Source organism: Phocoena sinus, chromosome 1 (assembly GCF_008692025.1).
Source record: "Phocoena sinus isolate mPhoSin1 chromosome 1, mPhoSin1.pri, whole genome shotgun sequence".
In the NCBI taxonomy this organism is placed as follows: domain Eukaryota; kingdom Metazoa; phylum Chordata; class Mammalia; order Artiodactyla; family Phocoenidae; genus Phocoena; species Phocoena sinus.
The window spans coordinates 38,756,975-38,784,823 of NC_045763.1; the positions used below are offsets into that span (position 1 = coordinate 38,756,975).

Consider the following 27,849-nt stretch of genomic DNA (forward strand, 5'->3'; position numbering starts at 1 on the left):
TAAGCCAGACTTTATTGCTACATTTTCCCCACACCCAATATGGGTACATTTGCTTCCACCTACCTTTTCTATAATACTGGCATGGTTTAGAGTTGTTAAAAAAAAAAAAAAAAAAGCCAGTCTGGATTCATCCTCTCTTTACAAAAGTGTTGATTTATTTATACTGCACTTGATTCAGCCCCTCCAAATACACAGCTTCCAACAGGCAGAGTTAGAGAAGCAGGCACCAGACCATAGTTTAAAAATATGCAGGCAGCAGGCACTGCACCCATTTAACTATGACTGAAATCTGCTGATACTTCAAACCAGCTACACTAAAGCCATCTCTGGGGGCATCTAGACGGAGTCTTAATCCTGATGGCAATATCTGGTTGTTCTAAAGGATACCTGGGTTATGCCTTTGGCCAGCCAAGTGGGAAGAGTATGTAGAGCCCACATCTAACTACAGCAGGTCTTCAAGCTTATTATCCTGTCACAGTTTATAAAGATGAGGAACTAATCATTTGGGAGCTGTGCGGTCAAAATGTCCAGAAAACAAATACACTATTACAGTGTGTAAAATCAAGTCAACCATCTTGTGGATGCTTGGCTGTCTCTGGTTATGACCTCAAACACTTAAAAAGGAAACCTCAAGTATGCTGGGAGATAATGATCAGAATGCTTGGGTACCTTGGTTCCTGACTATCAAGTAACAGGGCTCACCGCCATGTTACTTCTTGCAATAAGCATACAGGGCAACTCCTTAGAGACTGCTCATTATCGATGCTGAGCTCCCGAGAGGTCGGGGGTGGGTAGGCTCAGGACTATCCAGGGCTGAGCAAACTCTGTACACCAGCCTTACAGCTCTAAGTCTTATCCTGGTTCTGAGAACATTTCAGTTCTGCTCCAAGTCCACTTTGTTCCAATTCAGCGATGACAGACATATATTTGAACTCATTTGGTCTGAAGTTAAAGGTCTCCACTAACGCGTAGGTCTCTTTTCGATCAGTGGCATAGAAAAGCTGAACTTGGTTGGCAATGCACTGTGCCTCAGCAACATTCTGAAAGGTAAAAAGAACAGTCAGGTCCTTTCCAGCACAGCGCCATGAAGCTCTGTGTCTAAGTCCTATGGCAGTTAGGGGCCCTCACCCAGGAGTCACTGTTGCAGAAAGCTTCCCTGACATCCCAAGTCTTGGTGAGGTGCCCCTTTTCTGTGTATTCAAATTACCCTACACGTCCCTCTAACATAGTATGTATCATACTGTATTGTATCTGTCCTTTTTTTCCTCTTTTTCTTTTTTGTCTGTCTTCCTTTGTGTGAATTTCTCAAAGTATGTGCTTCTTTTACATCCTGTACCCAGTGAAATCTGGTGAATGTTTGCTAATAAATTAATGCATATGTTAAAAATTTCCCTCTTCATTCAGTTCTTTAGTAACTGTTAAGTTTACCTCAAGGGGGAAAAATAGCAATAGTTACCCAGCTCCAAGAACCAGTTTGTGAGTTACTACTAAGTTCTTGACTAACCAGACATACTCTTGAATAAAACCTGTTCCTCATACCACCTCAGTCAAAGAAGTAGTGCCAAAGCCAGCTGTAGTTTTACAATTTGTCCATAAAGTCTATGGCACAATGTTTTTTTCTTTTTGGCTGTGCTGCGTGGCTTGTGGGATCTTAGTTCCCTGACCAGGGACTGAACCCAGGCCCTCGGCAGTGAAAGTGCGGAGTCCTAACAACTGGACCGCCAGGGAATTCCCTATGACACTCTTTCTTCCCTGTGATGGAGCCTCGTTTCTCCTTCCTTGAGTGTTGGCTTTACGTAGTGACTTGCTTCTAACAAATGGACTAAAGTGGAATGATGAAAAATGACTTCTGCTATTCAGTCACAGAAGACATTGCAGCTTCTGTCTTGCTATCTCTCTTGAATCACTTGCTTTGGGGAAAGTCAGTTGCCATATCATGAGGACATTCAAGTAGCCTACGGAGAAGCCAGTGTGGCAAGGAAATGAGGCCTCCTACCAACAGCCATGCAAGTGGGGTCAGAGGTGGATCGTCAAGCCCAATCAGCCTTCAAATGACTGTCGTCCTTGCCAACATCTCGACAGCAACTTCGTGAGAGACTCTGAGCCAGAGCTACCCTGACATGCTGCTCCTGAACTCCTGACACACAGAAACTGTGAGGCGATAGATATTTGTTGTTTTAAGCCACTAAGTTTTGGAGTAGTAATTTGTTATGCAGTCATTTCTAACTAATCCACCTGCAGAGCCCCAGGGAAAAGAAGGGGCCACCTTCTCTAAAGCTCAGTAGCAGGGAAATGGTGACCAGACCACTCTGTGTAACAGAAGTGGGATCAGGACACAGGCTACACTCTTGAAACCTTATAAGAGAGTTACTTCAAAAACTCTTACTTTTGCTTCCTATACATTCTCTAGTGCCAGCTGATCAGAGGTACTTATTCACGATTACAATGTTCACACAGCCAAAACCCAACCCCAAGCGATAATGGAAAATTCCTACTAAAACTGTCAAAAGTGTGCTATGTCTAGCTACGGTGATGAAAAGAGGTTTATAAATACCACAGCCTGCTTCACCTCCATTCCCTCCTATGGGCCTTGCAGGTCATTTCTCATAAGCAGGCACTGATCTCTGAGACTGGATCTTCAATCAAAAGCCATTTTCCAAAATGCTGGCTATTTCAAATTAATAGAATTTTAGAGCTGGAAGGGGCCTTAGAGATCACCCAGTCCTCATTTAATGGACCAGGAAACCAAAGCAGATGAGGGTCAGGGATAGACCCAAGGTCATATGGCTAACAAGTGGCAGAGCAAGGACCAGACCTCTGGACTCCCAGGCTGGTACTCCCTCCACTTCACCCTGATAGTATTTCTGGTGGGGCAAATAATTAAGACTGATCAAGGTCGATAACTCTACTTCATCATTTTTACCTTTCTTATATTCAAACATGCCTCAAGAACAAACCATCTCTAAAGCAAGTGCATAATCTGAGGCAGATACCACCGCTCTCTGAGGCCCTGAACTGTAGGGCCTGTGAGTCAACTTTTATTTGAGGCTTAGGATGGTGGAGGTAAGGGTAATTTCAGTTGTGTACATTCTAGAACAGTGATGCTCAAACTGCAGAGTCCTAGGTGGAGGTGCCTCTGGTCCCTTCACCTCTCGTTCAGCTGTTATATCCTGGGGTTTTACATAATAAGATTCTGTGTGGATAAAGGGCTCTGACCACTAGTTTGAAGACCATTAGAATGGTGGGTAGAGAGTTAAGATATGGAGATATGTGCAAATGTCTCTCATGGAGGATTATGGAAAGCTCCCCTGCACCCCAAGCCCTGCCCACTTATTCACCCCCGCCTTTTATTCTCTCAACATGAAACAGTAGTCTCTTCCCTTTCCAAGACCCAAGAAGATAAACATATTAATTCCTTATGTTGCTCAACAAGGAGGTTTATTAACAAACCTGATTCCTCCCTCTCTTTCAATCTTAATAGCTACAATCAAATTACCAAGTCTTGCCCATTTTATTCCCTATATATTTCTGGAGACATTCTCTCTCCTCCATCCCTACTACCACTGCTCTAGTTTAGGTCTTTACTACTTCTTGCCCAGACTATTGCAACTGTATTTTAAGTGATCACACTGACCAGGCTAGAACTAAAAAATATTTAGGAAGCAAATACTTAAGGTTAATGGTCTTAAAATCCAACTCTATATGGGTCAACCCCCATTCAAAACCCTTTAATGATCTTTTTGTGCCCGCAGGATAAAGCTGATCCTTTAAACACAACCCACCAAACCTCCTTTTTTAATATACCAGTGATAGCAAACTGTTTGTAATACCCCAAGTCATTTTATGCCTCCTAGCATTTATGTATTCTATTTCCACCACCTGGAACATTCCCCTCCCCCTCCCCCTCCCCACTTTACCCTGCTAAACTCCTGCTAATCTTTGAGGTTCAGCTCAGGTGTCATCTCTAGGAAGGCTTCTTCCTCCTTCTGGGCCAGGGACGCTCCCCCTGCCCCCTCCCCCAATGCTGTGCATGTCTCTATCCTAGCACTTACTACATTCCAATGAAATCATCTGTTGACACACATGTGGACACAAATAAGGCTTTCTAATACTATACTAAATTTTCATCATTAAAGTGAATCAGTTCAGAAGAAACCTCTAGTTTCCAGGTATTTCTATTCATTTGCTTTACTGTATTTGGAAACACCATGCCTAAACTGCAAACTCATGCATGAGTGTGCAGGGGATCATATATTTATATTACATTTCTAGGTTTCCCATCTCTGAATCGTGTATCTCTACACTAAATTCTAACATGTCTAATTCTGTACTACATTAGAAACTCACAGTCAAGTTGACTTATACAAGGCAAATGTATGTTGTCTGGTATGATGTTAAATGTTATAAGGCTAGGAAGCAAATTTCAATAATTATGGGTCTGAGACCACTAGGGTGAGGTGGTGTAAATGCTAAAACAGAAAGGGTCTCCTCTGACCTCTAGAGTCCACTTCTAATACAGTTAGATATTATGCTTTGCTGAAGATCAGAAAATGCAGTATAATCTCTATGTCACTCACTCCTGTGGTCAAATTTTAAACCTTATCATTATTGATAACTATATCCCCTCCAAATCTCAACTTGAAACATCCGTACTTTGTCTACTATTTCCTATATTTAACACTCACTCCCAAATTAAAAAATCCTTTAACTCAAGTAGGACTCGCAGTTCTGTCTCTAACCTTTCTCATGTTTCCACTTCCCTCTTTATCCAACTTGCACTCCATTGTCAGTAATTACAATCATTCCTTTGCATTCACTTTTAAATTCCTGGTCCCTATCTTGCTTCATTACATCACTTGGCTAAACCATAACCCTAGTTAAATCCAACTCTCGGTCCTCCCTCTCTGTGCTTGTACCCGCACACCCGTTCTCTCTTCCATTTTCCTAGATCACATGTCAACAAACACTTTCTGGAAAGGGAGACACTGTTAATATTTTAGGCTCTATGGCCCTACAGTCTCTGTTGCAGCTACTCAAGTCTGTTGTAGAGGTAAAGCAGCCATAGATAACATGTAAATGATAAACATGGCTGTGTTCCAATAAAATTTTATCTACAGACACTGAAATTTGAATTTCATATACTTTTCACAGGCCATGAAATATTAGTCTTTTTTAGTTTTTTGTTTGTTTGTTTGTTTCCTCAACTACTTAAAGATGTAGAACACATTCTCAACTCATGGGCCTGTCCTAGACAATTTCACACTTTCTCTTTTCCACCCAAAAGTCCAACACCTATCCTTCCATCCTCACTCTCAGCTGACGATCTTTCTTTTCACTAAGCAATCTGAAGAGAACTTCTTACAAGCTACCACCACCTCTATTCGTTTAACTGTATTTGTGTCATTATATCCTGGCTTCTCTCCTGTTGTTACGTTTCTGGCAAAGATCAACCCCTCATTCCCAAGACTCACTCCACTCAAAAACACCACTTCAACAACTCTCCAGCCTCCTTCTTGTCCATTATCAATATTTCCCTCTCTACTGGATCTTTCCATCAGCCTATACATATAATGTTATTTCTCTCATTTAAAACAAAACCAAAAAAACACTCTCATCCCCACTTCTTACACCCCGTTCTCTCCTTCCCTTCTCAAAAACATCCCTTGAAAGACGTGTTTATGCTTACTCTTTCTCTTCCCATTCTTTCTTAAATGTACTCCACTCATGCTTCTGTCCTACCACTCCTTTGAAACTGCCCTTATAAAGGTCCCCAATGACTTCCATGTTGTGAAATCTAGTAAATTCTCAGTCCTCATCTCATTTGCCCTACCAGCAAGTGAGATTTGGCTAGTTGAGTACCCTTGTTCCTTGAAACATTTTATCTTAGCTTCCAGGGGCTTCTACCATCTTAGTTTTCCTGTCTCACTGACTCTTCCTTTTTAATCTTCTTTGCTGATGCTTCCTCATCACTCCAGGGCTCAGTTCTTAGACCTCTTCTCTTTTCTACCTTAATTAACTTCCTTGGTGATTTCATTCAGTCTCATGGCTTTAAATAACAACCTGTATGCTGACTACTCTCATTTTTCTCTCTCTAGCTTGGACCTCTCCCCTGAACTCCAAGCTCATGTACCTAACTGCCTACTACTTGGATATCTAATAGGCATCTCAGATTTAATGTGTTGAAAACTGAGCTCCTGATCTTCCTCCCAAACCTCTTCCGCCTGCAGTCTTGTCTGTCTCAGTTATTGGCAACTCCATTCTTCTGGGTAGGATTTGGGGTGACTTCCAGTTGAGTGTGATGGGTTAGAAGGAAGAATGGGAGAAATGGGACTGAACAGTTACAGGAATAACAGACAAGGAAGGAGAGTCTCAATTATGTCCTAGACTTGGGGCTTACTGCTACTATGAGATACTAGCTGAGTAGCATAACTTTTCCCTTTCTTGTACGCAGCTGATTAAGAGACAGAGGAAAAATAAGTGGGTGTTGTAATAAAGAACCTCAGGAGGAAGAGGCACTAACGTGCCCACTATCTTGAGGACATCCTGAACTTAAACCCTGCCAGATAAATGAGACTGAAATGAGCAAGGACTAGACGAACAGGCTGAACAGTAATCATAAAACTGCTCCTGGCCCTGGATATGTAAAGAACAAACACAACAGACATCATTACCTATGGGCATATGGTCAATGCTCTATCCCAGGAAATGGGAAAAGGAGGAAGGAAATTCACTATGTATGATGAATGCTGTACATGTGAACAGTGTGGAGGAAGATAAAAGATTAAGAACTATTCTAGACTTTGAACCCTTCCCTACATTTAAGAAGCCATTTACTCGTCCATAGTCTCTTGCCTGAAACCCCTAGGGCCAGATGTGTCTTGGAGGCAGAATTACTGGATTTTAGAAAGGTAACAAGTGCAGATACCATATAACTGTATCTGAATACCTTCAGGGTCACCAGGTAAATCCAAAGAGGTAAAAGTTGATTCTTACCAGAAATGTGGAATCCATTTCTGCTGTCATCAGCACTATGCCCTTTTCTTCCTTAAGTTCAGGGTAGTGATATAAAATCAGCTGGCTGGCTGCAGCTTCCCCTCGGGTCTGTAAGGGGGAACACTTAATCAAGGCTCAGTAAGGTGCCACCAAAACAAAACTGCGACTTCACAGCAATAGAGAGTCTGGAGGGAATTCTGGCTCTTAACAGCCCCTTGGGTGGCTGGTGAGTCGGAGGACTGGCACGTGGTGGTGGCCAGGTCTGCCAAGGCACATCGAAACCGACAGCTTGCACAGTGTTATTTGTGTCTTCAATTGAAAAAGGTTTGGCTTTTCTCCCGGAAAATGTTTACAGTAGGCAGTGAATCCTTCATCACGGCCATATATTTAAAAACAAAACGGCACAAGCAGCTACCAGATCAAGTCCTAAATAAAGCAATATGCCTGTGTAATTGCCGCCTTTATGGACTAGTGCATTTCACAGTTGAAATCTACTCCCCTTGGCTGGCTCTGAGGACTGAGCTCTTTTAAGCCGTAGCAAACAGCTGGAGAGTTTGCACATGGGCCAGATTTGTAATGTGCAGTTTTAAAATATAATCTGGGTGGGAGGAAGGGGGGAAAGAAGAATGGGAACATCATAATTTCATGAAGAAGGGACAGGGCAGTGGTGACTAGACCTCACTCCAGACTAGGAAGAGAGGCTAGGTTCAAAGCCTAAGCACTCATATAGTATAGAAGGAAACAACTATACATTCAAAAGATCTCTGGGTTTCATCTTTAAAATTTCAGCAAAAGTCCTTTTAATTATCAATACCTAATTATTGCTAGGGTACTCTTAATAATAGTTCAGCCTCAGTTCTCTCGTACGTACTTCAAATACACATCATTTTGGTCATAATTATGCTTCTGGATCTTTTTCCTATACTTGTATATGAGCTTCACGAAGGCAGTCCTAGCGTAGTTTCCAACACAACAGCATAATGGTTAAGTTCATAGACTTTGGAGTCAATAACCTGGTGTCAAGCAAACCCAGCTCTACCACTTACTAGCACTGTGAACTAACTTCTCTGAGCCCACTATTTATTTTTCTTTTCTTTCTACTATTTTTTTTTAAAAAAACAAACACAATATAATTTTTGGATACCATCACAAGGGCTACAGTCATGAGCAAATTCTCATTCTGTTTTGTGCTCCCTTTACCCCAACTTCAAAGCCATTATAATACATTCTTGTTTTTGCCAGATTCAGCCTCCAAATATAGAATGTCAATCCTAGTGATGATCTCATTTAAAATACTTTTATTTTAAAAGCTTCAAATGCTTTGGATCAAACTTCTTAATCTAATACTTGGGAGTAAAACAAAGAAAAAGGAAGGAGGGAAGCAAACAAAACGACATCTGTGAAATGAAAACTATGCATCTAGCACCTTAGAAAGTGCTGACCTGGTTAATAAAACACATGTAAGACAAAGAGCCTACCTTAAGGTTATAAAGATAACCATCACCACTCACCCATGTTTGTTAAGTGAGGTACATGCAGTAAATGCTATAGATGTATGGGGAAGAGAGCAGAGAGCCAGAAATAGTCAGAGAACGCGTTTTGGGATCTTTTCAATTTCTAGGTAGTGAGCGGGGCCTAAAAAGCTAGCCCAACAAAGTATGACAATTCATCAGTGCTACAGCAAATCCTGCTGGTAGTCAGTACATATTATGTGTCCTCAAGCCTCAGCAAGGGCTCATAATAACACAGAGGGGTAGGCCTCCTTCATCTAGGGGCTGAGCACAGGCCACCTACCTGAATATTTATAAGTGCAGTGAAATGGAGTTCAGTACCTGTCCACTGCCCGACAAAAAACTCATAACCTTCCCTTCTTGGCAGTGCACACAGAAACTGTGGGAAACAAATACATGAGGAGACAGATGAATAAATAAAATCATTTGCTCTATGTCCAACCACCTGTGCCATTCACTGCATTTCTTCAAAGTTTGGGTTTTAAAACTTTTTTAAATTATGAAATTCATATGTATGTGATAATGTAACAAACACTCATACACTACCCAACCCACCTAGGAAAGAAAGCATTAGAGATCCAGCTGAAGCTCTCTCTGTAAACCCATTCTAATTCCATTCCAGTATAACAGGTAAACTGCATTTGGTGTCTGTCATTCCCTTTCAGGTTTTTATACTTTTGATGTATAGGTATACATCCATAAACAAGAAATAGTACTGTTTGCATGTTTAAAAACTTAAATCGTATCAAACTATATGTATACTTTTTTTTAACATCTTTATTGGAGTATAATTGCTTTACAATGGTTATATGTATACTTTTGCAACTTGCTTTTTTTTACTTCACATCATACTTCTGAGATTTACTCATGTTGATAAGTATAACTTCTAATTCATTATTTTCACTGTTATATGGAATTTGACTACAGAAATTTACCACAATTTTATCTATCCTTCTTTTGATGGACTTTTGGGTCTTTTTCAATTTCTAAACTTTCTAATGCTGCTGCATTAATTTTTGTCACAATTATTGTAATCACTTCATGTTCTACTATCTGAGGCTGATACTGAAGCATGTCTCTAAACACCAAGAAATAATTAGTTTTATGCTCAAGATGAATTGGGGAGGAGTGGTGAAGAGAATGTTTGGTGCCAGAACAAACAAAGTATAATCAGTCCAATATGCATTAGTCATGGAATTGTCTCCTTACTGCTAACCACCAAGGCTCTGTTTTATTATTATTACATGAGATAACCTCAGTGCCTAATGGGTAAACATTTTTTTTAAAGCTTTACTGAGGTATACTTGAAGTGTAAGTTGCATATATTTAAAGTGTACAATTAGAATCGTTGTGACATATGTATACAGTGAAACCATTACCACAACCAACGCAGTGAACATATCTATCATCTCTAAAAATTCCTTTGTAATTCATATCTCCCTCTCTCCCACTGCTCTTAAGCAGCTACTGACTTGGTTTCTGTCACTACGGGTCAGTCTTCATTTTCCAGAATTTCGTATAAATGAAACCACAGAATCTATACTTCTTTTTGGTCTGGTTTCTTTCACTCAGCACAATTGTTTTGTGATCTATCCATGTTGGTGCATATATCAATAGTTCATTCCTTCTTATTGCTGAATCTTACTCCATTATGTACGTATTGTATATGATGTATATGTATACACACACACAATTTCTTTATTCTTTCACCTCTGATAGAGTTGGGTATCTTCAGTATTTGGTTATTACAAATAAAGTTGCTACAAACACTTGTATACAAGTCATTGAACGGACATATGCTTTCAGTTCCCTTGGGAAAATATCTAGGAATAGAATGGCTGGGTCTTATGGCAGGTATATGCTTAACTTTTAAAGAAACTGCCAGACTCTTTTCTAAAGTGGTTGTACCATTTTACATTATTACCAGCAATATATTAGAGTTCCAGCTGTCCCATGTCCTCACCAACACTTGGGATGGTCAATCTTTTTAATTTTAGTCATCTTAGTGGTATCTCACTGTGGTTTTAATTTGCATTCCCATTATGACAAATGATGTTGAACATCTTATAACTTCCATTGCACTTCATTGGTGAATTGTCTGACTCTTTTGCTCATTTTTAAATTGGGTTGCTTGTCCTCTTATAAAGTCATAAGAGTTTTTAGTATATTCTATATACAAGTCACTTGTCAATATATGTTTGCAACTATTTTCTCCCAGTCCGTGGCTTACCTTTTCATTTTCACAACAATGTCTTTTGAAAAGTAGAAATTTTTAATTTTTTTTATTGTGGTAAAATAGACATAACAGTTACCATTTTAACCATTTAAAGTGCACAATTCAGTGGCATTAAGTACATTCACAATGCTGTGAAACCTTCACCACCATCCATCTCCAGAACTTTTTTCATCTTCCCAAACTGAAACTCCATACCCGTTAAACAGTAACTCCCCACCCTGCTTTCCGCCCATCCCCTGGCAACCACTGTCCTTCTTTCTGTATATGAATCCATTCTAGGTACCTCATATAAGTGGAATCATACAGTATTTGTCCTTTTGTGACTGGCTTATTTCACTTAGCATAATGTCTTTAAGGTTCATGAATGTTGCAGCGTGTGTCAGAATTTCCTTCCTTTATAGGCTGAATAATGTTCTACTGCATGTATGTATCACATTTTATTTAACCATTCATCTATCAGTGGACACTTGTGTTGCTTCTACCCTTTGGCTACTGTGACTAATGCTGTTATGAACATGGGTATACAAAGAGAAAATTTTAATCTTGATGAAATCTCATTTATTGATTTTTCTTTTATGGTTTTGTGCTTTTTGTGAGGTATCAAAACTTAAATCTCTGCTAAGCCCAGGTCACTAAGATTCAATCTAAGATTTTTTTTTTTCTAGATCATTTTTTTTTTGGCGGTACGCGGGCCTCTCACTGTTGTGGCCTCTCCCGTTGTGGAGCACAGGCTCCGGACGCGCAGGCTCAGCGGCCATGGCTCACGGGCCCAGCCTCTCCGCGGCATGTGAGATCTTCCCGGACTGGGGCATGAACCCGTGTCCCCTACATCGGCAGGCGGACTCTCAACCACTGCGCCACCAGGGAAGCCCTTTTTCTAGATCTTCAGTTAATTTTTGGATACTGTGTGAGGTAAGAGTAGAGGTTCATTTTTTTGCATATGGATACTCAAATTGTTTTGCACAATTTGTGGGACATGTGTTGAAAAGATTATCCTTTCTCTATTTAATTACCTTGGCACCTTTGCTGAAAAACAACTGACCATGCATACGCTGGTTTACTTCTGAATTCTCTATTTTGTTCCATTGATCTATTTGTCTGTCTTTATGCTGGTACCACACTGTCTTCACTACTGTAGCTTTATGAAAAGATAGTCTTGAAATCAGGTAATGTAAGTTCTCTAAATTTGTTCTTCTTTTTCAAAACTGTTTTGTTATTCTAGGTCCTTTGGATATCCAAATAAGTTTTTTAAATTGGCTTGTCAATTAAAAAAAAAGCCCATTAGGATTTTGATTGGTATTATATTTTATCTAGAGATCACTTTGGAGAGAAATGACAACAATACTGAGTCATCCAACACAGTATATCTCTCCATTTACTTAGATGTTTTTTATTTTCTCTCAGAAATGTTTAGAGGCATTTTTTGAGAATCTTAGAAATTAGTATAGACACCAAGTCAGCTGATCCATCTCACCTATTCCCTTTCTCTTAGGTCTTCTGGCAGCTCAATACCCCAGCAACAATTTCATAATTCCTTTTAGGTATATATAATCAAAATAGCATTGCCAAAACTGAAAAGAAACTGCCAATAAAAGAGAAACTTAAAGGAGGCTGAAAAGATTAAGGTCTCAGGTATTGCTTTCAACATTCACTTATATTAATAAATAAAGATCCACATCAGAAAGGGCTGAGATGTTTCAGAGAGCTAAACAGCCACAGGCTTATTGGGCCAAACCCACATGATTTCATAAGGCTAAAAATCTTACTTATCAGTACAATCAATATGTGAGCATCTTTGTTAAATAACTATAACATGTGAGATGGTATGGAACATGAAGAGATTGGTTAGGAAACATCCTTGTCTGGCAGCACTGATAGGCAATCCTCACATGGTCACTGGACACTTACTGTTGGACAGGACTGAGCTCGGTTCCAGATCAAATCAAACTTCTCTTTCTGTAGGTTAGAAAAGAATAAAATTCAAAAACAAGTAAACATAAAAGGCCACAATCACATTTAAATTCACCAAGACTGAACTCTAGAACTAAAATACAACTAAAACAATCCCAAGTTCCATCATCTACAAATCCCTCTTACAACAAAGAGGAAAAAGCAGAGGTATGCTTTCCTGTTCAATATCAGAATTATGTGTGAAGACTGGATACTGCAAATGCTCTAACTCTTCAGGGGACTCTGCCCAGTGTCAGAGACAACAGGTCACTGAGTTTGTTCAGGGAGAGCTAAGAAGGCCTGTTCAAAAAATGAGTCAGCATTGGAGACCTAAAATGTCATGAAAAGTGCTGAGCCTTCTGAATGTTGCACTCATGAAAGGGTATATACGTAAAAGATCTTTTTATTTTCTTAAAAGAAAATAAAAGATAGCAATACTCTCACAACAACCAAAAGGCCTGGCTTTATTTTTCCATCTGTAAGTTTTCCTCCTTAAACTTACACCTGTAAGCTCAGTATATATTTGGGTGCTTGATATAAACTTAACCTAAAGCTACTTCCTCTTCAGAGAAGAACAATTAAAGAACTAGCTGATAACCCAGTACATTAAATGCTTTCTTCTGGTAGAAGGCAGCAGGACATAAGCCAGAAGAAGTCGGCAGCCTTCCTTCCCAGTCACAGATCTTAATGGTCAAGCAGTGGCCCGTTACCATCTCCAAGAAAGCAATTTTGAGAAAGGAAAAAAAAAAAAAAGCCACTTGCTAAGGGGAAATGCCAGAAAAAGTCTAGGAGGAAGCTCCAAGTCAGCTCAGGTACAGGTCACTCATAGACAGGAAGGGAAGAAAGCTAGGCCAGAGGCCCTGTCCTAAATTCCAACAGCTTGGCTGGAAAACACCAAAAAGAAATAAAAGACACTTGGAAATTGCTCAGCAACATAAACTTACACCATGCTTCCCTGTCAGAGACTTGACTCAAAGAGACATTTCTAAACCAGAAAGATGAAAAACAAAAGCCATAAATATACCATATGGAGCTCCCAATCTTTGGTGCTCAGGGTATAATAAAAACCCTCAGAGCTATAAATGTAAGTTCTCAAGAGGCAATAAACATAGGAAAAGTAAAAGCAACTGCCTGCTAAGGTTAGAGCCCTGACCTTCATGTTATAACACTCTCATTTTCCCCTCCAAACTACTTACAGGAATAACTGCGTAGACTGTATCTTTTGCTGCAAAATACTGCTGCCAAATCTGTACAAAAAAGAGAGAGTGTCTGTGACCATCAGTAACCTTTTCCACCTGTACCAAGAAGTGGTGACAGCTTTCATTGCTCAGAGTAATATGCTATTTGATAACAGGGAGGAAAACCCAACGTAATACTTTTATTACTAGTACATGATTACAAAAAAGATTTAATACCACCTACTCTTCTAGATGATTAAACTGTAACTCTTAATAACAAATTCCTATCAGAGAAATGGATTCTGAGACCTTGTTAATCACTTCTCCCAAGGTGTGCCTTGTGTGTAATAGACAAGCTTTTTTTTTTATCATATGTTCTCTCTTCTCTCCCAAAACCCGCACTGTCCGGCCAACTGTGGGCCCTCTCAGAGAGCCAGGATCAGTCATTCGGAACCCAGGGTCTGAAGTCAGGCAGATCTGGACGCAAATCCCAGCTCTTATCATTTGCTGGCTCTGCTACTTTGGGAAAACTACTGGAAATCACTAAATTATATCAATATACTCATCAATAAAATAGTAATATTAACCTTAGAGGATTACTGTGAAGACTACTGAAATAATGTTTGTGCTTAGCACAACAGAATTACAATGCAAACCAAAGCCAAGGTGCTCCGAGGGCAAAAAAGAGGCACTTAATCCAAGTTAGGGAACAAGTGGCAGAGGAAGGGACACTTGAGCTGTATCCTGAAGAATGATCAGGAGTTAGCCAGGTGAACAGGGAGTCTGGGAAGAAAAACAGGTAGGAGAGAAGATAAGAGACACATTCTAAGCAGAGAATGACAAGCAGTAGCAAAGGCAGAGGTTGGGGAAGGCATCATAGCCAAGGTGACACCTGAGGGTATTGAAGACTGGGTCACCTTCCTTTAGAGCTGCTCTGCTTTGTCGACATTCCCAGGAAAATGGGGGGGGGAGGGGGGCAACTGAAGATACTAATCAAAGTGTGATCTCACCAACACAAAGCACAGGACTATTGCCTCCTAGGACCTCACTCTATCAATGTAGTAAGGTTGCTTTTCTTTTTTTCCTTTTTTTTTTTTTGCATGTCAAAACACTGTCTCATTTTTTTTTTTTTTTTTTTTTTTTTTTTTTTGCGGTACACGGGCCTCTCACTGTTGTGGCCTCTCCCATTGTGGAGCACAGGCTCCGGACACGCAGGCTCAGCGGCCATGGTTCACAGGCCTAGCCGCTCCACGGCATGTGGGATCTTCCCGGACCAGGGCACAAACCCGTGTCCGCTGCATCGGCAGGCAGACTCTCAACCACTGCGCCACCAGGGAAGCTCTGTCTCCTCATTTTAAGGACAGCATATCCTGCTTATTTTTATTTAATTTGTATTGGAAGATAGTTTATGAATCCACACTGAATTTATGAGACTGACAGACGTTCCCTAACATCGTTGACCTTGGTTACTCAAAATTATATTAATGAACACAAATTTGTATCTAAAAATATAGGTCTAAATGATATTTGTCATATGATGATCAGGCCTCCTGGGCCTGGCTTCTCTCCCCACTAAAGGACATGCCTGGTGTCCACTTTCTATTGGCACTTCTTCCCAAAGGCAGTTTGAGGTCTCCTGGAGACTTTGCATTAAGCCTCTACTAACAGAAGTTAGAACTCTGCGCTGTTCTCTTTTCGTTTTTGTGTTTGTCTTTCCACTAGGCTGAAACCCCTTGAGAGCTGGGGATTCTCTCATTTATTTCTATGCCTGGCACAGAGGCTGACATTTAATAACTGTCTGCTGAAATCAATGACACAGCGCTCAAGGACACCCACAGCAATTGGCACAGCTTCCCGTAAGGGAATATAATGTAGAGTCAAACAGACAAGGGTTTGAGTCCTAGCTCTGCCACTAAGTTGCTTCATGTCTTTAAGTTACAGTTTCCTCAGCTGTAAATTGGGAATAATAGCACCTACTTTATAAGGGGGTTATGAGAATACAATGAAATAGTGTATATAAAGCACTAAGTACAGTACCTGACACGTAGTATACTGCTTTTATTATTATTTTGATTCTCTCAATATACCTAAAATATAATTCATGGAACTATAAGGAATGCCAATAAATAGCTTATTATATTCTAATTAAAGAGAAAAGAATCAGATGTGAAAATGTAAATAGCATTTACAAATGCTAATTCAAGCAATATGGAATGCTTGGTATATGGAATGACCAAACAAGCGGAAGAGATCACACGTGGTTTGAAGGAAGGTGTCCAGGAAGCTTCCTGCAGAAGGTCCTAAAATAATGGAGGACTCTGAATGTCAAGCAAAGGAATATGGGAAGTCACTGAATACTTGAGAGCAGGTTACTAACATTTATTTTTATTTATTTATTTAAAAACACAAATATAGCACTTATTCTGTGCCAGGCACTGTTCCAAGTACTTTATAAATATTAACTCATTTAATTCCCCAAATAACTCCATGAGGTAAGTACTATTATTATGTCCACTTTACAGACAGGGAATCTGAGGCCCCCAAAAGTTAACTAACTTATCAAAGTCATTCCGCTAGTAAGTGGCAGAGCAAGGACTTAAAACTGGCAGCTTGGTCCTAGAGTCTGTTCTTAACCAATACACTATGCGAAGCAGAACTTTAGGAGGATTGAACTGGTGAGGATATGATGGGGGAGAGGGGGTGGGAGAAGTAAGAGCAGGGAGACCTATTTAGAAAGGTAGTCATCCAGGCATAGAGTAGTGATGATTTTAAATAAGATGTGGACAACAGGAACGAAAGAGAAAGGGGAAATGTCAGTTGACTAGATATATAGGAGTGAGACCAAGTTTTTGTATGCACTATTTTTCATGTAATTCATCACTTTTGCTTTCAATGATTGCCTTTCATTTTGGCTAGAAAGAGGTGTCAGGAAATGTATGCTCCTTTCTACTTTCAGATTTGGTTCACAGAGCATACATTTTCATGAAGTATGACAATTCATTTTCATTCATTACCTGTTTTATTTCTTCTGCAGTTTTGTCTTTCACCATCTCAATGTTAAAGATTGAACTGAGGGTCTGAAAGAGAAAATAAAAGGCAATTAACACCCACAATTAAAAAAATAAAACAGTTTAACTCTATCTGTAAGCCTTGTGGGAAGCAACATGGGAGGACAGTAAAGCAGATCTTCAGTAAGTGGAGAATGAGTATAAGAAAACCCACATGCTCAGAAAAGGAAGCCCCCAGGGCAGGTTTCACAGTTCTATTTTCAGGGAATATCTACTGGTACTTCCCAAATGTTTCACGCTCACTAATAAGTGTTGCAGCACTTTGCAGCTCCTAAGTGGAGAAAGTTCGGTTGTTACCTTTAACTGCTATTCTGCCAGAAGTGGCTCCTTATTTGCAAGTTAAATGACAGAGTAAACATGTTTTTATTTGATTTTTTAAAACTACTTTCTGGGACTTCCCTGGCAGTCCAGTAGTTATGACTCCACACTTCCGCCACAGGGGGCACGGGTTCAATTCCTGGTTGGAGAACCAAGATCCCGCATGCTGCGCGGTGTGGCCAAAAAAATAATCTACTTCCTGTAGAAAGTAGGAAGTAGTACACTACATTTCCTTCACATTTCCTCTAGCACCCCCAGGACCCACACTATACTAGGAGTCATATCAAGGTCATAACAAAAATTCGTAGAAATATCTCTCATCTCCACAGTTAGAAAATCACAAAATCACCGAACCACAGTAAATATGTTCAAACTTGCAGCCTCTTGTTATGGATGTTCCATATGAATTCACGCTTGGATATTTAATTAGAAACCTACCTTGTCCTTGGTGAATCCTCTGCTCATACGCTGTTTCCCCAATGTGTCTGTCTGAAATATATAATGGGACAGGATATTAATCTATACTTTACTCTTAGGAAGAAGACCACCCTCCCTAGGTGAGGTGCCCAATAACTCACTTAGTAATGTTGCACCTCAGAACTCACTTCTCTCCACTCTATACAGTAACTGTACACACTGTTCTAAGAGTTACTGTTTGTGAGACAACTTTTCTTTGACTGATTCTGAGATACAGAGATGAGAAAGGAGTTCTTTGTTAGTAAACACCATCTACTGGTACTGAGAGTCCATTCTATCCCTGCCACCATGGATGAGGGAATCCTTCCCAGAACAAGCCTACTTGGGTTTCCTGTGCTCTCCTTCCCAGTGAGCCACAGAGGAGGTAAGAATGGAATGATGTATTTTCCAAGCTGCTTCTTATCTGTGACGACAGCACTTCTGAAGTCAGGCAACCTCAGCAGACTATTGAGTCTCTTCTAGTACTCCATCTTAGTATTCCCTCCCTCAAATTAGACTCCCCCTCAAAAAAGGCCAGGAACAACTGAAAGTGATTATTTTCTCTCCTAGCCCACTCTCAGATAAAGGTCATGGCCAGGAAATACAATTTTGAGTTGTTTCTGACAGTAGGGATGTGTTGTTCTGAGTTTTCCATTCAATTTCTGTGCCTTTCAGAGAGGAGTGCGATCCACACCTGGGATTCTGAAGCTGAAACATACTTTCTGCATTAAACCCTGTTTTTTCATTACTCTGTGCTTTAATGAATCCAAACCTTTCATAAATGATGTCCGTAGAACCAGTACCCACAAATTAGACAAAAGCGTGCTGTAGAAAAACCTACTGGATACACCCTATGTGCCCAAAGTCTCAAGAGCAATTAATGAAACATTTAAAGCATGTCTACTACAGATGCTTTGGAAACCTATGGGGACCTGTTTTTTTGTTATCACAATAATTGACTGGATGGTTTCACCTGCATTTATGGGAGAGGCAGCGGTGCTAAATGAGCTGCAATTTTGCAGATGAGTTCTCCATAATGAATTTTCCCTCATCCCACACAACTTTCCAATTCTAGCCAGACCTTCCCTCCTGCCTCCCTCCTTTCCTTTCTCTTTCTTTCTCCTTTTTAAAACAGTTTTATTCAATACTGAATTTTTCAGAAATGCAACTACTATGTAACTTAAGAGAAGACTGTACATTGTGGAATCTCATGAGGGTCACTGATAACAACACTGCTTACGGTTTGGGAGTTTTTATAATTACCAACAACCCGTACCAGTTTGCATTTGTTGCTTATGTATTCATGGTGATTCCATACAGAGGTGAAAGAACCTGATGACTGTACTAGGTCTCACAGCATAGTTGTGCCCAAGAACTTACATGCTGAAATCTGTATTTTATTTAAAAAATATTTCCCTTTATTACAGTTAAGTCATTATATTTATTTTCCCCCCTGAAATTATGTGTGTAGGTGGGTTATATTGTCTACATTTCATTTCAGGGTAGAATTAGAGAGAATTAAATACAATTTATTATAAAAAGGGGATGTTGGGTATCATGTGGTAGGGAACCAATGACTCAAAGTAAAGAAAAGGCTTTAGAAATGTAGCCATTAGCTATTAGCCTTCCTCTAGCTAGATAAGAGAGACAGTAAGTGAATATTTACCTAAGAGTTGCCATAATTTAAATTAAATCTTTACTTATTCTGCTCTTGTCATCATAAAGCTGAATTTCTAAGTCTTGTTTCAAAAAGACTTCCCAGATAATATTGAAAGTTTATAATACAGTAATATTTCCCATAGCTATTTATTTGTAATCTTGACACTATGTTTGCTAAAGGAAATTACATTTGATAAAATATTTGTAGTAGAAAGTTATTTGTTCATATAAAATTGTAAACCACGTTTATCACAGGTTGAATTTCTCCCCAACCTTGTAATGATTAACCCATTAACTATTCTTATTCTAATTAACTCAACCAGTTATTAAAAGACTGAGTGGATTCTCTTAAAATTTAGGATACCCAAGGCAAAAAAAGTTATTTTCCAAGTAAAATAAACATCTCTCCTTTTACAATGTAGAACCCCAATTTTCCACTGTAACTACCTTATTTCAGGCTCATGCAGCCCACACCTGGATATATTCTCCCTGGCTTTGCCTCTCCCCCTCCAATTTGTTCTGTGCACCACCTTAGATTAGTATTTTTCAAATCATACGTTGTGAAATCAAGTTAGTGGACTGTGGCCAAAGTTTTTTAAAAGATGAAAATAATAATAAGAGTGCATTGCATGTATCAATAGTAAAAGTAAGCATTTGTTTCAGTTATAATAATATACATATATGTGTAATGAATTGCAATGTAAAATATATTTCTTACCGTGGGTTATGGTCAAAAAGTTTGAGAAGCACTGCATTAGATTAATCTTCCTATACAATTGTCCCCTGGTATCAGTCAGGGATTGGTTCCAGGACACCTGAAGACACCAGAATCTGTAGGTGCTCAAGTCTCTTATATAAAATGGTGTAGTATTTGCATATAACCTACACACATCTTCCCATACACTTTAAATCATCTCTAGACTACTTATAATACCTAATACAATGTAAATTCTATGTAAATAGTTGTAAATACAATAAATGCTATGTAAATAGCTACCTGTAAGTGGCAAACTCAAGTGTTGCTTTTTGGAACTTTCTACAGTTTTTTTTTCCCCTGAATACTTTCTATCAGCTGTTGGCTGGATCCACAGATGCAAAACCTGTGGATGTAGAACCTGCAGGTAGGGAGGGCTGACTATACACAGCTTTCAACATGCTTTTCCCCAGCTCTGATTCTTGTTTAAGGGTGATAAGAGCTAACATGTATTAAGCACTTTTTTCCTCCCTGATCCCTACATGTGTGCCTTGCCTCGACCACTCGACTATACACCCTGGGAGCAGAGATTACCCTTTTCATCCCCTTATATCTCCACCATGACTACAGTACCTTGCCAGAAAGAGCAGAATACCATTTATGGATGGAGCTGATCCCCTCAATGAGCCCACTCCCAGGATAAGGGTCAGGAGTGGGGATGTAGAGCACTGGTGAGCCAACAACACCCAAAGGGGTAGGTCTTACCTTCTGTTCCACACATTTGATAAAGTCACCTTGCTTGGAGTGCCCCACTGGCTGCTTCCGAAACTCACTGCACTTCTCCAGTCGGGACTCAAAAGCAGTTGGGTCAGACCTGATCAAAGGTAAACCAAAGGATAAACCACCTGGGCCTTTCTTTTTTAAATAAATTTATTTATTTAATTTATTTTTGGCTGCGTTGGGTCTTCATTGCTGCACGCGGCCTTGTCTCTAGTTGTGGAGAGCAGGGGCTACTCTTCGTTGTGGTGCGCGGGCTTCTCATTGCGGTGGCTTCTCTTGCTGCAGAGCACGGGCTCTAGGTGCACGGGCTTCAGTAGTTTTGGCACGCGGGCTCAGTAGTTGCGGCTCACGGGCTCTAGAGTGCAGGCTCAGTAGTTGTGGCACACGGGTTTAGTTGCTTCGCAGCATGTGGGATCTTCCTGGACCAAGGCTTGAACTCGTGTCCCCTGCACTGGCAGGCGGATTCTTAACCACTGCGCCACCAGGGAAGCCCACCTTTCTGGATTTTGAAATAACAAAGCACCATGTTCCACTTTCACAGAGAGAGGACACAGTCAGAGGCTGAAGGATTTGTCTTAATTTAGTTAGGCCTGAGCACAGGCCTACAAATCAAGAAAGTGGAAAGAGAAATCCACTTATTCAATTGTTACTACTCCTCAAGGGGCCTGTGTAACATTTTTCTCCTGCAGGATATTCCCTAGGGTGACACAGGGCTTGCTCCCTCAGGTATTTACACTCTGGGTATTTGGAACTTAAATCCTTAAGATGGGAAAGGTACTTTGTGGTCATCTTGCTGGGTTAGATGCAACAATCCTCAGGCAGGAATCCCAGGTGTCCAGCTCTTACCGGAACACATCTAATTCTTAGACATCTCCCTTCCCTCCCCGACTAGGGCAAATCTCTATTTATTCAGATCCCAGCAACTCAGAGGCTTCAGGCAGCCTATTCTGCAGATTCAGCACCTGAGTTCTCCTTGACCCTCTCCAAAGAACCTGCTCCAGTTGAAGGATCATCAGAATTTGTCCTTATGTCAAAATGGGGCTGGTCTTCAGGCGTGAAGTCCAGGTTGGGGCTGCCATCTGTTAAGAATGCTTCAGGCTGTGTAGCTGACAATATTTGGCTGTGTACACTTTGGTGAAGATGTCATCCAGGGGCTCCAGCTCCCGGGCCATGAGACCTGTAGTGTCATGGGTGACATCTGCAGGCTCCAAGGGCATCCTGGTTACCCCTCTGGTCCTTCTTGGTCAAGGCAATGGAGGGCGCTTGTCCTCCATGTAACTCCTTTCTGGAGGTGATGTCGAACACCATTCCCTTCACTGCCATGTACTTGGATAGATCACCCTCCCTTCCGGAGAAGACCAGCTCCTCCTCGATGAAGAGCTGCACCAACGGCCTCACCTGGTAGGGTGTGGCACCTGCCTGGCTAGGGCTGCAAGTACCAGGGCCTAGGTTAGTGTTGCCAGTGAGCAGATGGAGATGGTGAGGGGTGGCCCAGGCAGTGGAGCCCTGTGTACTCTCACCCTGGATATCTTTCATTACTAAAACATTTTGAGTCTAAGTCTACCTCTCTGTATCTTTCACTCCCCCAGGAACAAGAGAAAATGTCTAGTTCTTTTTATGAGTACCTGAAAATTGCTCTTATGTCACCTCCTAAGTTTCTCTTCTCTAGGTTGAATTTCTTCAGTTTTTTCAGCCTCTCTTCATATACATGATTTGTAAATCATTCCTTACTGTGGACCTGCTCTCTCGGCATGTTCGTTTATGCACGCTCTAGATACAGTGGGCCTAAAGCTCTCACCAGTGTAGAGTGTGATGCAAAAACCCAGGTACTGGACTGGAGTGGGGTCAGCAGGGCACACAGCCTTGTCTTGCCGTTGGCTCACACTGAACTGGGGTTATAAGTGCTCCAAGAGCCCAGGTTTTAGTGAGTATGCTACAGCACTAACCAATCAGGACTATAATTCCTTTTAAAATATCTCACGATAGCCTACCTGTTGGTCTTGGGCCTCACGGCGAAGCTCTGTTTTGCCTCTTTCCTTGATGACTTGGTCCAGGTTCTACTGATCCTTTCTTGGCCCTGCTTTCACTGCATACCTCCCTTTTCCTCTACCTCATGTTCTTTTCCCTTTTGTAGCCGCAGTTTTCCCTCCCATCTCACTCAACTTCTTCTAGGACTTATTCCTTCCTCTCTCCCTTTCACTCATTCAACAAACTTGACTTGTTGTCTCTCGCCTGTTGGTTGACTTGCTGGGCTTCAGAGATACAGAAATAAATAAGAAACAGTCCCTACCTCAAGGAGCTTACCATCTAGTAGGACAGAAAGACACGTAAATAAGTACATGAGAGTGCTACAGGTATTAAGATGAAAATTTGCTCAGATATTCCCAAATGGCTAAGGTCGTTTCAGGCTCTGTTGCTCCCCATACCTGGAACACCTGCCCCCAACGTCAGTCCTTTATTCCTTTGCGCTGGGCCATAGAGCTAAAAGGAAGTTTTGGTATTAGATAAAGCTAGGGAGACTGGCAGGTACTAGAGCACAAGGGCCTTGCATGGAACACTAAGGATATGGAGTGGCCTTGGAAAGCCACTCTTTAGGAGATAGCAGTAGTATGTGTAAACACTGACACAGGAATGATCTAGTGGGGAAGGAAAGTAAAACCAGTCATTCATTTGTTCGTGAATAAGAATGAACAGGAGCTGTGAAGTATTCAGTATATTAGTAGACCACTCTTCTGAGATGCTTGTCTGTGAAAGGGATCAGTGAGAAAAGGCTGAAGGGGAATGTAGGTCAAGAAAAGGTTTTTAAGATGACAAAATACTTGAGTATATCTGAATGCTGTTGAAGGAGAGCAAAAATCCTCATTCATTTATTCTGTCATTCTTTCAAAGAAAGATCATTATAGTAGCAGTGACATGGACTGGGGGTAGATGGGTCTAAGACCAGAAGTGAGGAAGACTAGTTAGAGCAGGGGTCCCCAAGCCCTGGGCCACGGACCGGTACCATTCCGTGGCCTGTTAGGAACTGGGCCACACAGCAGGAGGCAAGCAGCGGGCAAGCGAGCGAGGTTTCATCTGTATTTACAGCCACTCTCCATCCCTCGCATTACTGCCTGAGCTCCGCCTCCTGTCAGATCAGCGGCAGCATCAGTCTCATAGGAGTGCAAACCCTACTGTGAACTAAGCACGTGAGGGATCCAGGTTGTGCGCTCCTTATGAGAATCTAATGCCCGATAATCTGAGGTGGAGGTGAGGCGCTGATGCTAGCGCTGGGGAGTGGCTGCAAATACAGAGTACCATTAGCAGAGAGGTTTGACTGCACAGAGACCATAATAGATCAATTGCTTGCAGACTCCTGTCAAAACCCTATCAGTAGGGACTTCCCTGGTGGTCCAGTGGTTAAGACTCCACGCTCCCAATGCAGGGGGCACAGGTTCAATCCCTGGTTGGGGAACTAAGGTCCCACATGCTGCACAGTGTGACCAAATAAATAAATAAATAAATGTCTTGGGGCTTCCCTGGTGGCGCAGTGGTTGAGAGTCCGCCTGCCGATGCAGGGGACACGGGTTCGTGCCCTGGTCTGGGAAGATCCCACATGCCGCGGAGCGGCTAGGCCCGTGACCCATGGCCGTTGAGCCTGCGCTCCGCAACGGGAGAGGCCACAACAGTGAGAGGCCCACATACCGCAAAAAAAACCAAACCAAAACAAAAAAACCCTATCAGTGATTGGCAAGTGAAAACAAGCTCAGGGCTCCCACTGGTTCTGCATTATGGCGAGTTGTATAATTATTTCACTATATATTACAATGTAACAATAACAGGGCACATTAAATGTAATGTACTTGAATCATCCCGAAACCATAACCCGCCCCCCACCACAGCAGTCTGTGGAAAAACTGTCTTCCACAAAACCGGCCCCTGGTGCCAAAATGGTTGGGGGCCGCTGAGTTAGAGGATGACTGCAATATTCTGGGTGAAGATGATAGAGTAAATTAAGGCTGTGGAAGTAGAGATGAGCTAGAACTCAAAGAAGTTACAGAATCAGTCTTAGGTTTCCTTTCCTAAGACAACTGTCTGCCCATCCTGCCAGATTCTCTCCCAAGTCCCTTCAATTTTCACTTTTGATCTCTTTCAGCTCTTCCCAGGTCAACTCTTTGGACCCTCCAAGGCCCCCTTATACCCACCTCAACCTCCTCTAATCTCCAGGTCCTTCTCTCTGGAAGGTGAAGGGTAGTGTTAGGAACCCCGGATTCCAAGTCAGAGAAATCCCAACCAGCTGTGTGACCTTTGGCAGGCCGCTTACTCTCTCTGATGCTCAGTTTTCTCATCTTAATGAGAGAGTTCAACTGAGAGCCAACTGTAACACTATTAATCTTTGATGCCCTGCCCCCACCCAATCTCCTTTCCTTACAGTCAGGGTCCTCAGCTAGAAGCCTGGGAACCCGAGTCCTAGGACAAGGCTCAGCTGCCTCAATAGGTGACCTTGAGCAAGTCAAGTCCCTTCTCTGGAAGGCTCCATTTTCCCATTTCGATAATGAGTACAGGTCTCTCGGAGTTGCCTGCCTCTTAAGGGCTGTCGTAAGAGTCGACCTCAGCGTTTTGAGAACTAAAGCAGACAGAAAGACAACTGGGGCTTCGCAGAGACTCCCGGCTCTCACACTAGCTGTGTGATCTTAGGCAAGTGACCAAGCCTCTCTGAGCCTAGATAACCATCTGTAGAGTGGGGACAGTGCCAGTGATCCTCTAGCAGGGCTGCTGGAAGGGCTGAGAGCGCCAGATACAGATACACCAGAGCGCCTCCCCTCCTCCCTGCCCGCCGCCCGCCGCCGTCCGGGCCCGCACCTGCGCAGCTGCTGGATCTTGTCGCGGTAGCGGTCGTAGAAGGGGTTAGCCTCGATCTCTTTCCCGACCCCGCTGCCTTCGACGCCCCCCGCGGGCCGGCCCGAGCCGCGGCGCACCGGGAACACGCGCAGCTGCGCGGGTGACACGAGCCCCAGGCCCAGGGCGCGGCTGCGCACCGCGCACAGGCCGCGGTAGAGGCCGGCCACCTGAAGGACGGCCGGGCCCGCGCCACCCGCTGCCGCCACCACGGCAGCCATGGCCACCCCCGCCTCCTCCTCCTCCTCCCCGGGCACGTCGGCCTCGGCCCGCGGCCCGCGCGCCCGTTCCATTGCCCTCCGGGTCCGCCGCGCCCGCGCTCCAGCAGCGAGGTTCCGCGCACTCAAGGTTCCGGGTGCCGGTGAAGGGCGCGGTGGGAGGCAGGGGGTTCGCCGCTCCTGCCCCGGGCCCCGCCCGCGCCCCGCGTGCTCTGCAGCTTTAGCGCCCCCGCCCAGCCTTCTCGCCGAGCCTGCGACCAGCAGCCCTTGCGGGTTAAGTCTCCTCTTGAAAGGTGCTTGGACTTACTGGTCCTCACCGAGCTTGCTCCCTTTTAAATTCTTTAGGCACGTGCTGGAGTAGTCATCCTTCAGCATCGAAGGCCCTTTCATCAGCTGTAATCACAGTAGCAGCTTCTCTTTATTGAGCGTTTCTACGTGCAGGACACTATTTGCTTCATACTGTGTGAGGCAGGTTTTATCCCTATTTTACAGACGAGGAAACTGAAGCTGAGAATCATTAAGAGACTTGTCCAAGACTTGTCCAAGGGCTGAATTCTTTTAAAGATGCCAGCTGCCTCCGAAGCCTTTTCTTCCTCTGCTTCCTGACACCCACCTTGAACTCCAGCCAAACTGAACTACGCTTCTCCCCAAAGAGACACCTGGATTTGTCCTTGACAAGTCTTTATACCTGGAATGCTGTCTCTCCACCCAATGCCACCATCTTCTTCACCCCCTGAACCAGGTGTGAGTGAACTCCTGGGGTCAAGAACAGTGACATCAACACCTGGTCTCACCTGTGCCCAGCACAGGGCCAGGCCTGGAGCAGGCCCCCTGTGATGGCATTGATCAGTCTGCCCTCATGAAAGTTCTCCTGTCGGGTCTTACCTGATAGAAACCCCTCTTGAATGATGGACCTCTTAGGGTCAGGGACAGTGCCTTCAACTCTGCTCAGTCCAGCCTGCACTTTTGGAGATGGGCCTTGGGCCCTGGCCTGTGCTGGGAGTAGTGTGGTAAACCCTGAGATTAGCAAGTCCTTTAAGTGTGCCAGCCTGTACCTGCCTTAGCATCCTTGCACTGGCTGCTCCCTTTGCACGTGGCTATCTCATCATCATCTAGGGCTCAGTTCACAAGTCAGCACCTCAAAGGGACTTTTCTTGATGCACCCCCATCACTTTATATTCTTTATCCCACTACCTTATTTTCTTCAGAGCAGTTAAGGCTACCTGAAATTCTTACATATTTATTTCCTTGTTTACATTAATTCATGGAGCTTACATTCTAGTGGGGTGAGACACAATATGTATACATACCTACATACATACATAAATAATGTTAGGTGATAATACATGTTATGAAAAAACAAAGCAGGCTAGGAGAGACAGAGATAAGGGGCCAGTTGAGCAGAGACCTGAAGGAATGAGGCATGGTCTGTGTGGATATCTGGGGGAAGAGCCTTCCAGATGGAATAGCAAGTGCAAAGGCCTTGATGCAGGAGCGTGCTTGCCCTGCTTGTGGAACAGCAAGAAGGTTATTGTGCGAAGTAGGCATGGGGAGGGGTAGTTTGATCGCTCAGGGCTTTGTAGGCTTTGGTTAAGGACTTTGGTTTTAAATCTGAGTGAGGGTCCTCCTTGGTGGTGCAGTGGTTAAGAATCTGCCTGCCAATGCAGGGGACATGGGCTCGATCCCTGGTCTGGGAAGATCCCACATGTCGTGGAGTGACTAAGCCTGTGTGCCACAACTACTGAGCCTGTGTCTAGAGCCCATGAGCCACAGCTACCGAAGCCCGCACCTAAAGCCCGTGCTCCGCAACGAGAAGCCACTTCAATGAGAAGCTCACGCACTGCAACGAAGAGTAGCCCCCACTTGCAGAAACTAGAGAAAGCCTGCACATAGCAACGAAGACCCAACGCAGC

The 27,849-nt window shown here is 42.6% G+C and overlaps 1 protein-coding gene across 2 annotated transcripts; it reads right to left on the reverse strand.

Moving 5' to 3' along the window:
- ATPAF1 (ATP synthase mitochondrial F1 complex assembly factor 1) lies at window positions 1–26,039 on the reverse strand. 2 transcript variants are annotated; one of them, XM_032627422.1, is made up of 9 exons: window positions 25,683–26,039; window positions 20,829–20,937; window positions 17,693–17,743; window positions 16,883–16,945; window positions 13,887–13,937; window positions 12,649–12,696; window positions 8,788–8,883; window positions 6,994–7,101; window positions 1–1,040 (listed from the first exon to the last, which is right to left on the reverse strand). In XM_032627422.1, the coding sequence occupies exons 1-9, from the start codon at window positions 26,009–26,011 to the stop codon at window positions 846–848; spliced, it is 1,050 nt and encodes a 349-aa protein (XP_032483313.1). In that variant the 5' UTR covers window positions 26,012–26,039; the 3' UTR covers window positions 1–845. The 2 variants fall into 2 exon arrangements, with proteins under 2 accessions (XP_032483313.1, XP_032483319.1); XM_032627428.1 differs by lacking the exon at window positions 25,683–26,039 and adding an exon at window positions 22,835–25,623 and having other exon boundaries at window positions 134–1,040.
- Between the last annotated feature and the right edge of the window lie 1,810 nt (window positions 26,040–27,849).

Bases quoted from the DNA above. Each gene is read 5' to 3' on its own strand.
- ATPAF1 (XM_032627422.1), bottom strand. From the start codon at position 26,011: ATGGAACGGGCGCGCGGGCCGCGGGCCGAGGCCGACGTGCCCGGGGAG. The intron at 12,697-13,886 runs GTAAGTAGTTTG...TCTAACCTACAG, and splicing joins CAGTCTACGCAGTTATTCCT to AAAGAGAAGTTTGATTTGAT. The intron at 1,041-6,993 runs GTAAGAATCAAC...TTTACCTTTCAG, and splicing joins AAATGGATTCCACATTTCTG to AATGTTGCTGAGGCACAGTG.